General features: G+C 41.9%; 1 protein-coding gene across 3 annotated transcripts in view; it reads right to left on the bottom strand.

The window, feature by feature from the left end:
- LOC311143712 (E3 ubiquitin-protein ligase MYCBP2-like) overlaps positions 1-14,896 on the bottom strand; it is a 316,497-nt gene that overhangs the window by 101,078 nt on the left and 200,523 nt on the right. For all 3 annotated transcript variants that reach the window (XM_084179581.1, XM_084179580.1, XM_084179582.1), the window contains exons 38-39: positions 10,968-11,068; positions 5,316-5,534 (exon numbers count right to left, since the gene is read on the bottom strand). In XM_084179581.1, the coding sequence (XP_084035707.1) occupies positions 5,316-5,534; positions 10,968-11,068 (320 nt within the window). The remainder of the gene's footprint in view (positions 1-5,315; positions 5,535-10,967; positions 11,069-14,896) is intronic.

Here is a 14,896-nt window from a genome sequence, read left to right as displayed (position 1 = left end):
CGGACATTGCAATGTATTTCCCTGGTCCTCATGCCTCTTTGCAGCATGCCTAAGGCACGTTCACGCAGATGATCAGGGACCCAGGGCATCTTTCTTTTGGTGTTTTTCAGAGTCAGTAGAAAGGCCTCTTTAGTGTCCTAAGTTTTCATAACTGTGACCTTAAGTGACCTTAATTGCCTACCGTCTGTAAGCTGTTAGTGTCTTAACGACCGTTCCACAGGTGCATGTTCATGGTTCATTGAACAATAATAATAATAATAATAATAATATGCCATTTAGCAGACGCTTTTATCCAAAGCGACTTACAGTCATGCGTGCATACATTTTTGTGTATGGGTGGTCCCGGGGATCGAACCCACTACCTTGGCGTTACAAGCGCCGTGCTCTACCAGCTGAGCTACAGAGGACCACCAAGCATGGGAAACTGTGTTTAAACACTTTACAATGAAGATCTATGAAGTTCTTTTGATTTTTTCGAAATATCTTTGAAAGACAGGGTCCTGAAAAAGGGACGTTTCTTTTTTTGCTGAGTATATATTTTATATACACACCCACAGTGCATTTGGAAAGTATTCAGACCCCTTTCTCCAAAAAATTTTACGTTACAGCCATATTCTAAAATGTATTAAATAAATGTTTTCCCTAATCAATCTACACCCCATAATAGCAAAGCGAAAACAGGTTTTTAGACATTTTTCCAAATGTATAAAAAATAAAAATAAAAAAATACCTAATTTACGTAAGTATTCAGACCCTTTTCTATGATACTCGAAATTAAGCTCAGGTACATCCTATTTCCATTTATCATCCTTGACATGTTCATACCACTTGGAGTCCACCTGTGGTAAATTCAATTCATTGGACATGATTTGGAAAGGCACACACCTGTCTATATGAAGGTCCCACAGTTGACGGTGCATGTCAGAGCAAAAACCAAGCCATGAGGTCGAAGGAATTGTCCGTAGAGCTCCAAGACAGGATTGTGTTGAGGCACAGATCTGGGGAAAGGTACTAAAAACATTCTGCAGCATTGAAGGTCCCCAAGAACACAGCGGCCACCATCACTCTTAAATGGAAGATATTTGGAACCATCAAGACTCTTCCTAGAGCTGGCTGACCGGCCAAACTGAGCAATCGGTGGAGAAGGGCCTTGGTCAGGGAGGTGACCAAGAACCTGATGGTCACGCTGACAGAGCTCCTCTGTGGAGATGGGAGAACCTTCTAGAAGGACAACCATCTCTGCAGCACTCCACCAATCAGGCCTTTATGGTAGAGTGGCCAGACGGAAGCCACTCCTCAGTAAAAGGCACATGACAGCCCGCTTGGATTTTGGCAGAAGGCACCTAAAGGACTTAGACCATGAAAAACAAGATTCTCTGGTCTGATGAAACCAAGATTGAACTCTTTGGCCTGAATGCCAAGCATCACGTCTGGAGGAAACCTGGCACCATCCCTACAGTGAAGCATGGTAGTGGCAGCATCATGCTGTGGGGATTTTCTTCAGCGGCAGGGATTGGAGACTAGTCAGGATCGAGAAAAAGATGAACGGAGCAAAGTACAGAGAGATCCTTGATGAAAACCTGCTCCAGAGCGCTCAGGATCTCAGACTGGGGCGAAGGTTCACCTTCCAACAGGACAACGACCCTAAGCACACAGCCAAGGCAAGCAGGAGTGGCTTCGGGACAAGTCTCTAAATGTCCTTGAGTGGCCCAGCCAGAGCCCGGACTTGAACCCGAACTAACATCTCTGGGGGAGACCTGAAAATAGCTGTGCAGCGACGCTCCCCATCCAACCTGACAGAGCTTGAGAGGATCTGCAGAGAAGTATGGGAAAAACTCCCCAAATACAGGTGTGCCAAGCTTGTAACGTCATACCCAAGAAGACTTGAGTCTGTAATCGCTGCCAAAGGTGCTTCAACAAAGTACTGAGTAAAGGGTCTGAATACTTATATAAATAAGATATTTCAGTTATTATTATTTTTTAAATATATTTGCTAACATTTCTAAAAACCAATTTTTGCTTTGTCATTATGGGGTATTGTGTGTAGATTGATGAGGGGAAAAAAACTATTTAATACATTTTAGAATAAGTCAAGGGGACTGAATACTTTCCGAATGCACTGTATATATACACACAATGAACAAAAATATAAAAGTAACATGTAAAGTGTTGGTCCTATGTTTCAAGCATTTTCAAGCTTATTTCACTCAAATTCTGTGCACACATTTGTTTACATCCTTGTTAGTGAGCATTTCTCCTTTGCCAAGATAATCCATCCACCTGACTGGTGTGTCATATCAAGAAGCTGATTAAACAGCATGATCAATACACAGGTGCACCTTGTTCTGGGGACAATAAAAGGCCACTCTAAAATGTGCAGTTTTGTCACACAACACAATGCCACAGATGTCTCAAGTTTTGAGGGAGCGTGCAATTGGCATGCTGACTGCAGGAATGTTCACCAGAGCTGTTGCCAGATAATTGAATGTTAATTTCTCTACCATAAGCCACCTCCCATGTCATTTTAGAGAATTTTGCAGGTCATCCAACCGGCCTCACAACCGCAGACCACATGTAACCACGCCAGCCCCAGGACCTCCACATCCGGGATCGTCTAAGACTAGCGTGTACGACGTTGTGTGGGCGAGCGGTTTGCTGATGTCAACGTTGTGAACAGAGTTACCCATGGTGGCGGTGGGGCTATGGTATGGGCAGGTATAAGCTACGGAGAACGAACACAATTGCATTTTATTTGTCGTGCCATTCATCCGCCGCCATTACCTCATGTTTCAGCATGATAATGCACTGTGCCATGTCGCAAGGATCTGTGCACAATTCATGGAAGCTGAAAATGTCCCAGTTCTTCCATGTCCTGCATACTCACCAGACATGTCACCCATTGAGCATGTTTGGGATGCTATGGATCGACGTGTACAACTGCGTGTTCCAGTTTCCGCCAATATCCAACAACTTCGCACAGCCATTGAAGAGTAGTAGAACAACATTCCACAGGCCACAATCATCAGCCTGATCAACTCTATAAGAAGGAGATGTGTCACGCTGCTTGAGGCAAATGGTGGTACTGACTGGTTCTCTGATCCACGCCCCTACCTTTTTTTTAAGGTATATGTGACCAACAGATGCATATCTTTATTCCCAGTCATGTGAAATCCATAGATTAGGGTCTAATTTATTTATTTCAATTGACTGATTTCCTTAAATTGTTGCATGTTGTGTTTATAGTGTGCAAAGCTGTCATCAAGGCAAAGGGTGGCTATTTGAAGAATCTCAAATATAAAACATATTTTGATTTGTTTAACACTTTTTTGGTTACCACATGATTCAATATGTGTTATTTCATAGTTTTTATGTCGTCACTATTATTCTACAATATAGAAAATAGTAAAAATTAAGAAAAACCCTTGAATGAGTAGGTGTTCTAAAACATTTGACCGGTAGTGTGAGTGTGAATATATATATATATATATATATATATATACACACATACATACACACACACACATAAAGTGGGGAAAAAAAGTATTTAGTCAGCCACCAATTGTGCAAGTTCTCCCACTTAAAAAGATGAGAGAGGCCTGTAATTTTCATCATAGGTACATGTCAACTATGACAGACAAAATGAGAAAAAAAAATCCAGAAAATCACATTGTAGGATTTTTTATGAATTTATTTGCAAATTATGGTGGAAAATAAGTATTTGGTCAATAACAAAAGTTTCTCAATACTTTGTTATATACCCCTTGTTGGCAATGACACAGGTCAAACGTTTTCTGTAAGTCTTCACAAGGTTTTCACACACTGTTGCTGGTATTTTGGCCCATTCCTCCATGCAGATCTCCTCTAGAGCAGTGATGTTTTGGGGCTGTCGCTGGGCAACACGGACTTTCAACTCCCTCCAAAGATTTTCTATGGGGTTGAGATCTGGAGACTGGCTAGGCCACTCCAGGACCTTGAAATGCTTCTTACGAAGCCACTCCTTCGTTGCCCGGGAGGTGTGTTTGGGATCATTGTCATGCTAAAAGACCCAGCCACGTTTCATCTTCAATGCCCTTGCTGATGGAAGGAGGTTTTCACTCAAAATCTCACGATACATGGCCCCATTCATTCTTTCCTTTACACGGATCAGTCGTCCTGGTCCCTTTGCAGAAAAACAGCCCCAAAGCATGATGTTTCCACCCCCATGCTTCACAGTAGGTATGGTGTTCTTTGGATGCAACTCAGCATTCTTTGTCCTCCAAACACGATGAGTTGAGTTTTTACCAAAAAGTTCTATTTTGGTTTCATCTGACCATATGACATTCTCCCAATCCTCTTCTGGATCATCCAAATGCACTCTATCAAACTTCAGACGGGCCTGGACATGTACTGGCTTAAGCAGGGGGACACGTCTGGCAATGCAGGATTTGAGTCCCTGGCGGAGTAGTGTGTTACTGATGGTAGGCTTTGTTACTTTGGTCCCAGCTCTCTGCAGGTCATTCACTAGGTCCCCCCGTGTGGTTCTGGGATTTTTGCTCACCGTTCTTGTGATCATTTTGACCCCACGGGGTGAGATCTTGCGTGGAGCCCCAGATCGAGGGAGATTATCAGTGGTCTTGTATGTCTTCCATTTCCTAATAATTGCTCCCACAGTTGATTTCTTCAAACCAAGCTGCTTACCTATTGCAGATTCAGTCTTCCCAGCCTGGTGCAGGTCTACAATTTTGTTTCTGGTGTCCTTTGACAGCTCTTTGGTCTTGACCATAGTGGAGTTTGGAGTGTGACTGTTTGAGGTTGTGGACAGGTGTCTTTTATACTGATAACAAGTTAAAACAGGTGCCATTAATACAGGTAACGAGTGGAGGACAGAGGAGCCTCTTAAAGAAGAAGTTACAGGTCTGTGAGAGCCAGAAATCTTGCTTGTTTGTAGGTGACCAAATACTTATTTTCCACCATAATTTGCAAATAAATTCATTAAAAATCCTACAATGTGATTTTCTGGAATTTTTTTTCTCAATTTGTCTGTCATAGTTGACGTGTACCTATGATGAAAATGACAGGCCTCTCTCATCTTTTTAAGTGGAAGAACTTGCACAATTGGTGGCTGACTAAATACTTTTTTTCCCCCACTGTAGTTTTACATGTACTTTTTTATTTACCATTGACTAAGAATTCTTATGTTGGAAATAGTCCTACTGTACCGTGTGTGTGTGTGTGTGTGTGTGTGTGTGTGTGTGTGTGTGTGTGTGTGTGTGTGTGTGTGTGTGTGTGTGTGTGTGTGCGTGTGTGTTGTGTGCCAGTGAGCGTGTGTGCGTTACCTTATACTGTGCGACTCCGGCCTGCTTGTAAGGGTGGTCGCTCTCTATCACAGCATAGTGACTGGAGGTGGTGCAAGCTGATAGGCCCTGCTCAGGCAGGTTGCCCGTGGTGCTGTCTGTTGATTGGTTGGGGTTGAAAGCCGGTGGGGAATACTTCTGGTTCAGAGCAGAGGCAGCAGGAAGTAACTCCTGGACCAGACCAAAGACTTCCACTGCAGCCTGATGAGGAATGAGGAAAAAACATGAAATGAATCACAATGGTTCTTTCACTTAAAAGGTAGACTTAGATGATGTTGATGTCTGAAAGCAGGACGATGACCCTCTGTGTATTGCGTGTATGGTCTTTAATCACATTTACATCTAAACACATAGGTAGGGTGTTAGGTGACGTAACAAACAATGGACGTTATGTGAGATTTTCATTAAATGTCAACCATGTGGTCGTCAAAATACATAATAAATCATTTGAAAACATGAAAGTGGAAGTTTTTTTAACCATGTCTAAAAATCACATACTGTACATTATGATATTTACATGATATGAGCCCAAATGTAAAGTAAGTGCCGTGCTTAGAACATTCAATTCTGCAGGACAGCCTTTTTTATGAAACCCGCGAAATCGGTGTGTTCCTCACTCCATTTTAGTAAGCTCGATGTGACATTTTATTGCCAACAAGTATGGGAAAGTCCTGATGGTGTTTTATGGTCAACAGATGTCCTTTGAATAAATTATAAGGTCAAACTTTTTTTCCTTTGCTTCTGTCATTGATCTTTTCAGAGACAAAAGCATAGCAGCTTACAAAGTACTACTTTGTAGCTACATTCTGGTGTATGGGTTGTCAGGGATTGGTCCAAACAAACATGGCGCCACCCGTTTTCATGACGAGATGCTAGCTAGTGTGAGGGAGTGTTTGTTGGCTTGATGCCATTTGCTGAGGTAACGCTCTGGGTGAGAGGCAGTGCTGCTTTGCGGTGTAAACTACCAGAATTCAGTGGCTTCTGCCCTACAATTGATAAAAACATAGCTACATACCAGTGAATTGAAAATGTGTCCCATCTATCTTTCTGTGCAGGTGGCTAGCAGGCAGCTCACTCGGAAACGGGGTAGTTTACCCTCCCATCACTACAGTAACTTATCAACACCAAACATAACATTACAATGTAACCCAACTCAGGTGTAGGCCTACCTTAGAAGTAAGCTATGTTATTAGACTAATAGTGTAGCCTTCTGTGTTACTGTTCAGACTTATTGAGAAGTGTGTGTCTGTGTTAGGATGTGTGTGTGTGTGTTAGGATGTGTGTGTGTGTGTGTGTGTGTGTGTGTGTGTGTGTGTGTGTGTGTGTGTGTGTGTAGTGTGGTGTGTGTAGTGTGTGAGTGTGTGTTTGGGGATGCTGAGATGTCTGTGTTTGGCTGTGTGTGTGTGTGTGTATTGGTGGGGGTGATGTGTGAGTGTGAGAATGCTGTGTGTGTGGGCTGTCTGGTTTGTGTGTGTATGCAGGTGGCATACACAGAAAGGCCCCAGAGTCTGCAACACCACTAAGCAAGGGGCACCACCAAGCAAACGGCACCATGAAGACCAAGGAGCTCTCCAAACAGGTCAGGGACAAAGTTGTGGAGAAGTACAGATCAGGGTTGGCTTATTTTTAAAAATCCGAAACTTTGAACATCCCACGGAGCACCATTAAATCCATTATTAAAAACTGGAAAAAATATGGCACCACAACAAACCTGCCAAGAGAGGGCCGCCCACCAAAACTCACAGACCAGGCAAGGAGGGCATTAATCAGAGAGGCAACAAAGAGACCAAAGGTAACCCTGAAGGAGTTGCAAAGCTCCACAGCGGAGATTGGAGTATCTGTTCATAGAACCACTTTAAGCCGTACACTCCACAGAGCTGGGCTTTACGGAAGAGTGGCCAGAAAAAAGCCATTGCTTCAAGAAAAAAATAAGCAAACACGTTTGGTGTTCGCCAAAAAGCATGTGGGAGACTTCCCAAACATATGGAAGAAGGTACTCTGGTCAGATGAGACTAAAATTGAGCTTTTTGGCCATCAAGGAAAACGCTATGTCTGGCGCAAACCCAACACCTCTCATCACCCCGAGAACACCATCTCCACAGTGAAGCATGGTGTGGTGCATCATGCTGTGGGGATGTTTTTCATCGGCAGGGACTGGGAAAATGGTCAGAATTGAAGGAATGATGGACGGCGCTAAATACAGGGAATTTCTTGAGGGAAACCTGTTTCAGTCTTCTAGAGATTTGAGACTGGGACAGAGGTTCACCATCCAGCAGGACAATGACCCTAAGCATACTGCTAAAGCAACACTCGAGTGGTTTAAGGGGAAATGTCTTGGAATGGCCTAGTCAAAGCCCAGACCTCAATCCAATTGAGAATCTGTGGTATGACTTAAAGATTGCTGTACACCAACGGAACCCATCCAACTTGAAGGAGCTGGAGCAGTTTTGCATTGAAGAATTGGCAAAAATCCCAGTGGCTAGATGTGCCAAGCTTATAGAGAGCAAGAGACTTGCAGCTGTAATTGCTGCAAAAGGTGGCTCTACAAAGTATTGACTTTGGGGGGTGTGAATAGTTATGCACGCTCAGGTTCTGTTTTTTTGTCTTATTTCTTGTTTGTTTCACAATAACACATATTTTGCATCTTCAAAGTGGTATGCATGTTGTGTAAATCAAATGATACAAAGCCCCAAAAAATATATTTTAATTTCAGGGTGTAAGGCAACAAAATAGGAAAAATGCCAAGGGGGGTGAATAGTTTCGCAAGCCACTATGCATCTCTTCACACACAGTCCACATTGTTCCTTAAGGTGTAGTTTTGTGTTTTTTCAATTAAATGTTCAGGTTTGCATGAGTTATTTGATGTGGAATAGAGTTCCATGTAGTCATAACTCTGTGTAGTACTGGCCGTTTCCCGGAGTCTGTTCTGGACTTGGGGACCGGGAAGAAACCCCTGGTGGCATGTCTTGTGGGGTATGCATGGGTGTCTGAGCTGTGCGCTAGTCAATTGAACAGACAGCTCGGTACTCCCAACATGTCAATCCCTCTCACAAAGACAAGTAGTGATGTAGTCAATCTCTCCTCTACTTTGAGCCAGGAGAGATTGACATGCATGTAATTGATGTTAGCTCTCGGTGTACATTTAAGGGCCAGCCGTGGTGCTCTGTTCTGGGCCAACTGTATTTTTCCTACAGTACCGGTCGAAGGTTTCAGAACACCTACTCATTCAAGGATTTTTCTTTATTTGTACTATTTTCTACATTGTAGAATAATAGTGAAGACATCAAAACTATGAAATGACACAAACGGAATCATATATTTGAGATTTGAGATTCTTCAAAGTAGCCACGCTTTGCCTTGATGACAGCTTTGCACACTCTTGGCATTCTCTCAACCAGCTTCATGAGACAGACACCAGGAATGCATTTCAATTAACTGGTGTGCCTTAAAAGTTAATGTGTGGAATTTATTTCCTTCTTAATGCGTTTGAGCCAATCAGTAGTGTTGTGACAAGAAGATAGCCCTATTTGGTAAAATACCAAGTCCATATTATGGCAAGAACAGCTCAAATAAGCAAAGAGAAACGAGTGCAGTCGCAAAAACCATCAAGTGCTATGACGAAACTGGCTCTCATGAGCCACAGGAATGGAAGACCCAGAGTTACCTATGCTGCAGAGGATAAGTTCATTAGAGTTACCAGCCTCAGAAATTGCATCCCAAATAAATGCTTCACAGAGTTCAAGTAACTGACACATCTCAACATCAACTGTTCAGAGAAGACTGTGTGAATCAGGCCTTCATGGGTCGAATTACTGCAACGAAACCACTACTAAAGGACACCAATAAGAAGAAGAGACTTGCTTGGGCCAAGAAACACAAGCAATGGACATTAGACCGGTGGAAATGTGTTGTGAGACGCGGTGTAGGTGAACGGATGATCTCCGCATGTGTATTTCCCACTGTAAAGCATGGATGAGGTGGTCTTATAGTGTGGGGGTGGCTTTGCTGGTGACACTGTCTGTGATTTATTTAGAATTCAAGGCACACTTAACCAGCATGGCTACCACAGCATCCTGCAGTGATACGCCATCCCATCTGGTTTGGGCTTAGTGGGACTATTATTTGTCTTTCAACAGGACAATGACCCAACACACACCTCAAGGCTGTTAAGGGCTATTTGACAAAGAAGGAGAGTGATGGAGTTCTGCATCAGAAGACCTGGCCTCCACAATCCCCCGACCTCAACCAAATTGAGATGGTTTGGGATAAGTCGGACCGCAGAGTAAACGAAAAGCAGCCAACAAGGGCTCAACATATGTGGGAACTCCTTCAAGACTGTTGGAAAAGCATTCCAGGTGAAGCTGGTTGAGAGAATGCCAAGAGTGTGCAAAGCTGTCATCAAGGCAAAGGGTGGCTATTTGAAGAATCTCAAATATAACATATATTTTCATTTATTTAACACTTTTTTGGTTACTACATGATTCCATGTGTGTTATTTCAAAGTTTTGATGTCTTCACTATTATTAAACAATGTAGAAAATAGCACAAATAAAGAAAAACCCTTGAATGAATAGGTGTTCTAAAACCTTTGACCGGTAGTGTATGTCCCTCTTTGTGGCACTTGACCATATGACTGGACAGTAGTCCAGGTGCGACAAAACTTGGGCATGTAGGACTTGTTTTGTTGATAGCCTTGTCAAGAAAGCAGAGCAGCACTTTATTATGGTCAGACTTCTCCCCAAATTAGCTACCATTGCATCAATATGTTTTGACCATGACAGTTTACAATCCAGAGTTACACCAAGCAGTTTAGTCTCCGCAACTTACAAATTATTTATTACAAGAGTCAGTTGAGGTTTAGGGTGTAGTTTGTCCCAAATACGATGCTTTCAGTTTTTAAAAAAATATTTGGTACTAGCTTATCCATTCTAAAACTGACTGCAGCTCTTTGTTAAGTTTTACAGTGATTTCACTTGCTGTGGTAGCTGACGTAGCTACACAGGCTTTACTCAGTGCCAGTTCATTAGTAAAGGGGCCTAGACAACTGCCCTGGTGAATGCCTGACACTACCTGGATTACGTTGGGAGATGCTTCCATTAAAGAACACCCTCTGTGTCCTGATACAGGTAACTCTCAATCCACGATATAGCAGGGTATGTAAAGCCATAACACATACATTTTCCAGCAGCAGATTATGATCAATAATGTCAACAGCTGCACTGAACTCTAACAAAACAGTTTATTTCAGCCAATCATCAGTCATTTGTGTAAGTGCTGTACATGTTGAGTGCCCCTCCCAATAAGCATACTGAAAGTCAGTTGTTAATTTGTTTACTGTGAAATAGCATTGTATCTGGTCAAACCATATTTTCCAAAAGTTTACTAAGGGTTGATAGGAGGCTGATTAGTCGGCTGTTTGAGCCAGTAAAGGGTGCTTTGCTATTCTTAGGTAGCGGAATGACTTTAGCTTCCCTCCAGGCCTGAAGCTGTAGCTTCAAAAAGAGTGTTAGGCTGGATCAATGTAGTTAATCTAGAAAAAAAAAATCCTTACTCTCACCTTGGGGACCTTTGACTAGATACAGCAGTAAAAAAAAGTATAACCTATTTCACAGACAACATTTAACCACATCTCACCTTGGGTACTGAGGTAGCCACAGGGCCGATGTAGGCCAGGATGAGGGGGAGCAGCATGGAGAACAGACTGGAAGAGCTCAGCAGCTCAGGGATGTCCTCCGCTGCAGACAAGAGCACAGGTTTGAATTACACAGACATATAGGGCTGGTTTTCTTTTTTAAATGTTTTAACCATTATTTATACAGGGAATCCCAGTTGAGACCAGGGTCTCTTTTTCAATGGTGCCATGTGTTACAACAATCAACAATCCAAACAGTTCAAACAGATAAAATTACATACATAGCAGAAATTATTAGATTTTACAAGTGCAGTCCACAATGAATGTCCTGTATTAAAGTCTTAAAGTGACCTAATGAAACCAGGACATCCAACTCTAATATATCTTGGAATGTCATTCCAGGAATGAAGAACACTTTAACTAAAAGCAGGTTTGCCCAATTCAAAGGAGACATGGGGAACATCAAAGCAGCATACTTTGGGAGTGTGTCTGATAATCACTAGATCTACAGGACAGAAATGAAGTGAGGTAGACTGGGAGTGTTGCAGTGATTTCACTCGGTTAGTAGCTGACGTATATAGTGTTGCGTCTTCCGCATACATAGACACACTGGCTTTACTCAAGGCCAGTGGCATGTCATTAGTAAAAATTGAACAAGTAAGGGGCCTAGACAGCTGCCCTGGGGAATTCCTGATTCTACATGGATTATGTTGGAGAGACTTCCATTAAAGAACACCCTCTGTGTTATGTTAGACAGGTAACTCTTTATCCACAATATAGCAGGGGGTGTAAAGCCATAACACATACATTTTTCCATCAGCAGACTATGATTGATAATGTCAAAAGCCGCACTGAGGTCTAACAAAACAGCTCCCACAATCTTTTTATCATCACTTTCTCTCAGCCAATCATCAGTCAATTGTATAAATGCCATGCTTGTTGAATGTCCTTCCCTACAAGCGTGCTGCAAGTCTGCTGTCAATTTGTTTACAGTAAAATAGCATTGTATCTGGTCAAACACAATATAAAAATATAAAAAAGTTTACTATGGGTTGGTAACAAGTGGATTGGTCGTCTATTTGAGCCAGTAAAGGGGGCTTTACTAATCTTGGGTAGCAGAATGACTTTTGCTTCCCTCCAGGCCTGAGGGCACACACTTTCTAGAAGGCTTAGATTGAATATATGACAAATAGGAGTGGCAATATCGTCTGCTATTATCCTGAGTGATTTTCCATCCAAGTTGTCAGACCCCAGTGGCTTGTCATTGTTGACAGACAATTTTTTCACTTCTTCCACACTCACTTTACGGAATTCAAAATTACAATGCTTGTCTTTCATAATTTGATCAGTTATACTTGGATGTGTAGTATCAGCGTTTGTTGCTGACATTTCATGCCCAAGTTTGCTAATCTTGCCAATGAAAAATCATGATGAATGAGCCACCTGATGCAAAGAATGATGGAGCCGAGTTTGCCTTTTTGCCCAAAATTTCATTTAAGGCGCTCCAAAGCTTTTTACTATAATAATAATAATATGCCATTTAGCAGACACTTTTATCCAAAGCGACTTACAGTCATGCGTGCATACATTTTTGTGTATGGGTGGTCCCGGGGATCGAACCCACTACCTTGGCGTTACAAGCGCCGTGCTCTACCAGCTGAGCTACAGAGGACCACTATCATTCTTTATATCATTTATCTTTGTTTCATAGTATAGTTTCTCCTTCTTTTTATTCAGTTTAGTCACATGACTTCTCAATTTGCAATACGTTTGCCAATCGGTTGTGCAGACAGAATTATTTGCCATTCCTTTTGCCGCATCCCTCTCAACCATAAATGTTTTCAATTACTCATCAATCCACGGGGATTTAACCATTTTTATAGTCATTTTCTTAATGGGTGCAAGCTTATTAGTAACTGGAGTGTCAAGTGCAGCGTCTGGTTGCTACTCATGACACCACAGACCAACAAATATTATTTACATCAACAACATAGGAATCACTAGGTCTGGCTACTATATTGTGATCACTACATCCTATGGATTTGGATACTGCTTTAAAGCACATTTCTGCAGCATTAGTAAAGATGTGATCAATACATGTTGAGGATTTCATTCCTGTGCAGTATGCAACTACCCTGGTAGGTTGACTGATAACCTGAACCAGGTTGCAGGCACTAGTTACAGTTTTAAGCTTTTTCTTGAGTGGGCAGCTTGACGAAAGCCAGTCAATATTTAAATCACCCAGAAAATATACCTCTGTTGATATCACATACATTATCAAGCATTTCACACAAGTTATCCAGATACTGACTGTTAGCCTATAGCTGCTACCCACCAAAATGGGCTTTAGGTGAGGCAGATGAACCTGTAGCCATATTACTTCAACTGTATTTAACATGAGATCCTCTCTAAGCTTTACAGAATGTGGTTCTGAATATAAATGGTAACACCTTTAGCATTTCTGTCATTTCTGTAGATGTTATAACCATATATTTCTACCACTGTATCAAATGTATTAAGTGAGTTTCAGAGATAGGCAGAATATGAATGTCATCTGTTACTAGCAAATTATTGATTTAATGAACCTTGTTTCTTAAGCTACATATGTTAACGTGGGCTATTTTTAACACTTTTCTGGGATGCTTGATTGTTTTCATTGCTTTCCTGGGAAGCTTAGCAGAAGTAGACATGCTCGTGTTATTTATGTTAGTGCAGTAGTGCACACAGTGGACTTCCTACTAGGGCACACATCAGTGCTAACAGTATAACTTTCATTCATAGGCACATGATTACTGCATACAATAGCTGTAGGATCAGCAGAGGCATTCAAGCAGTTAGAGGGACATCAATTAGGTTACTTACATTGTGTCTTCCAATGCCCCTGGGATAATGTACATTTTCTGAAGCATTATGGCAACTCAGCGACACAATGGTAGGGATTCACTGAGCTGGGCTTGAGTAGACTTAATAGGAAACCAGCAGCGATAGGGCCATGGTACGTATTACTAACTAGGGATGTTAATGGTTAACCATTAGTCGGTTAGCTGCCAAAATACATTTATTATCGGATTATAGGTTAATTTGAATAATGTAGTGGAATTAAATTGGCACATGTATTTTTGTTAGTTCGCTGTATCTTATTTATCACACGTGCACCGCACGGGCAGTGAGAGCACGCAGATCAAACAGCTGTTTGCTGCATGGAGAGAAACATATGTTCTTACAAGCCTAGTCATTGCACAATGGGGGGGGGGGGGGGGGGGGGGGGGGGTTCTACTAAGCTAACATATGGAATTGTTTTAAGATGGTCATACCATAGATCATTTTGCTATTTGATTTGGAATTTTAGAGCCCCTGTAGGTATATATACACTGAACAAAAATATAAATTAACATGCGACAATTTCAACAATTTGACTTGAGTTACAGTTCATGTGACTCGTTTCAGGAAACTAGGCGTATGTCACGGGTCACTACTTCACAGGAGAGCCATTTAAACGTAAACTTTTTTTGGCAGAAATGCCTTCTGGAACATGTGAACTTTCATGTGCCTTACTGGCAGACAGGTATGCCATCAGTAAATACGAATACAATGGTTAAATTACGAGCCTAGTTGGTTTAGCCACAGAAAAAGACAGCAACCTTCCTGTTAGCTATGATTGGCTGAGATAATGAGTGGGCTGGACATGCCAAGAGATGATTGGTCTGCCATATAGCGTGCTTCTGTCTATTTAAGCTGGGCAGTATGTGTAGGTTATCCTGTCTAACTCAGCTTTTTATTTCATGTATCACGTAGTAGAACTGCATAAGTGTTGCTCTCCACTTTCTGGAGGACCGAGTTTTGAAATCAGTGGAATTAGAGTATGATAGCTAAGGAGATGGAGAAAACACCTGCTTGTGTACAATTTGCCAATAGGCTATAGTTCGATGTC

Source organism: Coregonus lavaretus, assembly GCF_964263955.1.
Source record: "Coregonus lavaretus genome assembly, chromosome: 16".
Classification (NCBI taxonomy): Eukaryota; Metazoa; Chordata; class Actinopteri; order Salmoniformes; family Salmonidae; genus Coregonus; species Coregonus lavaretus.
Note: the sequence above shows the minus strand (reverse complement) of the source record. Positions and strands in the feature narration are given on the sequence as shown.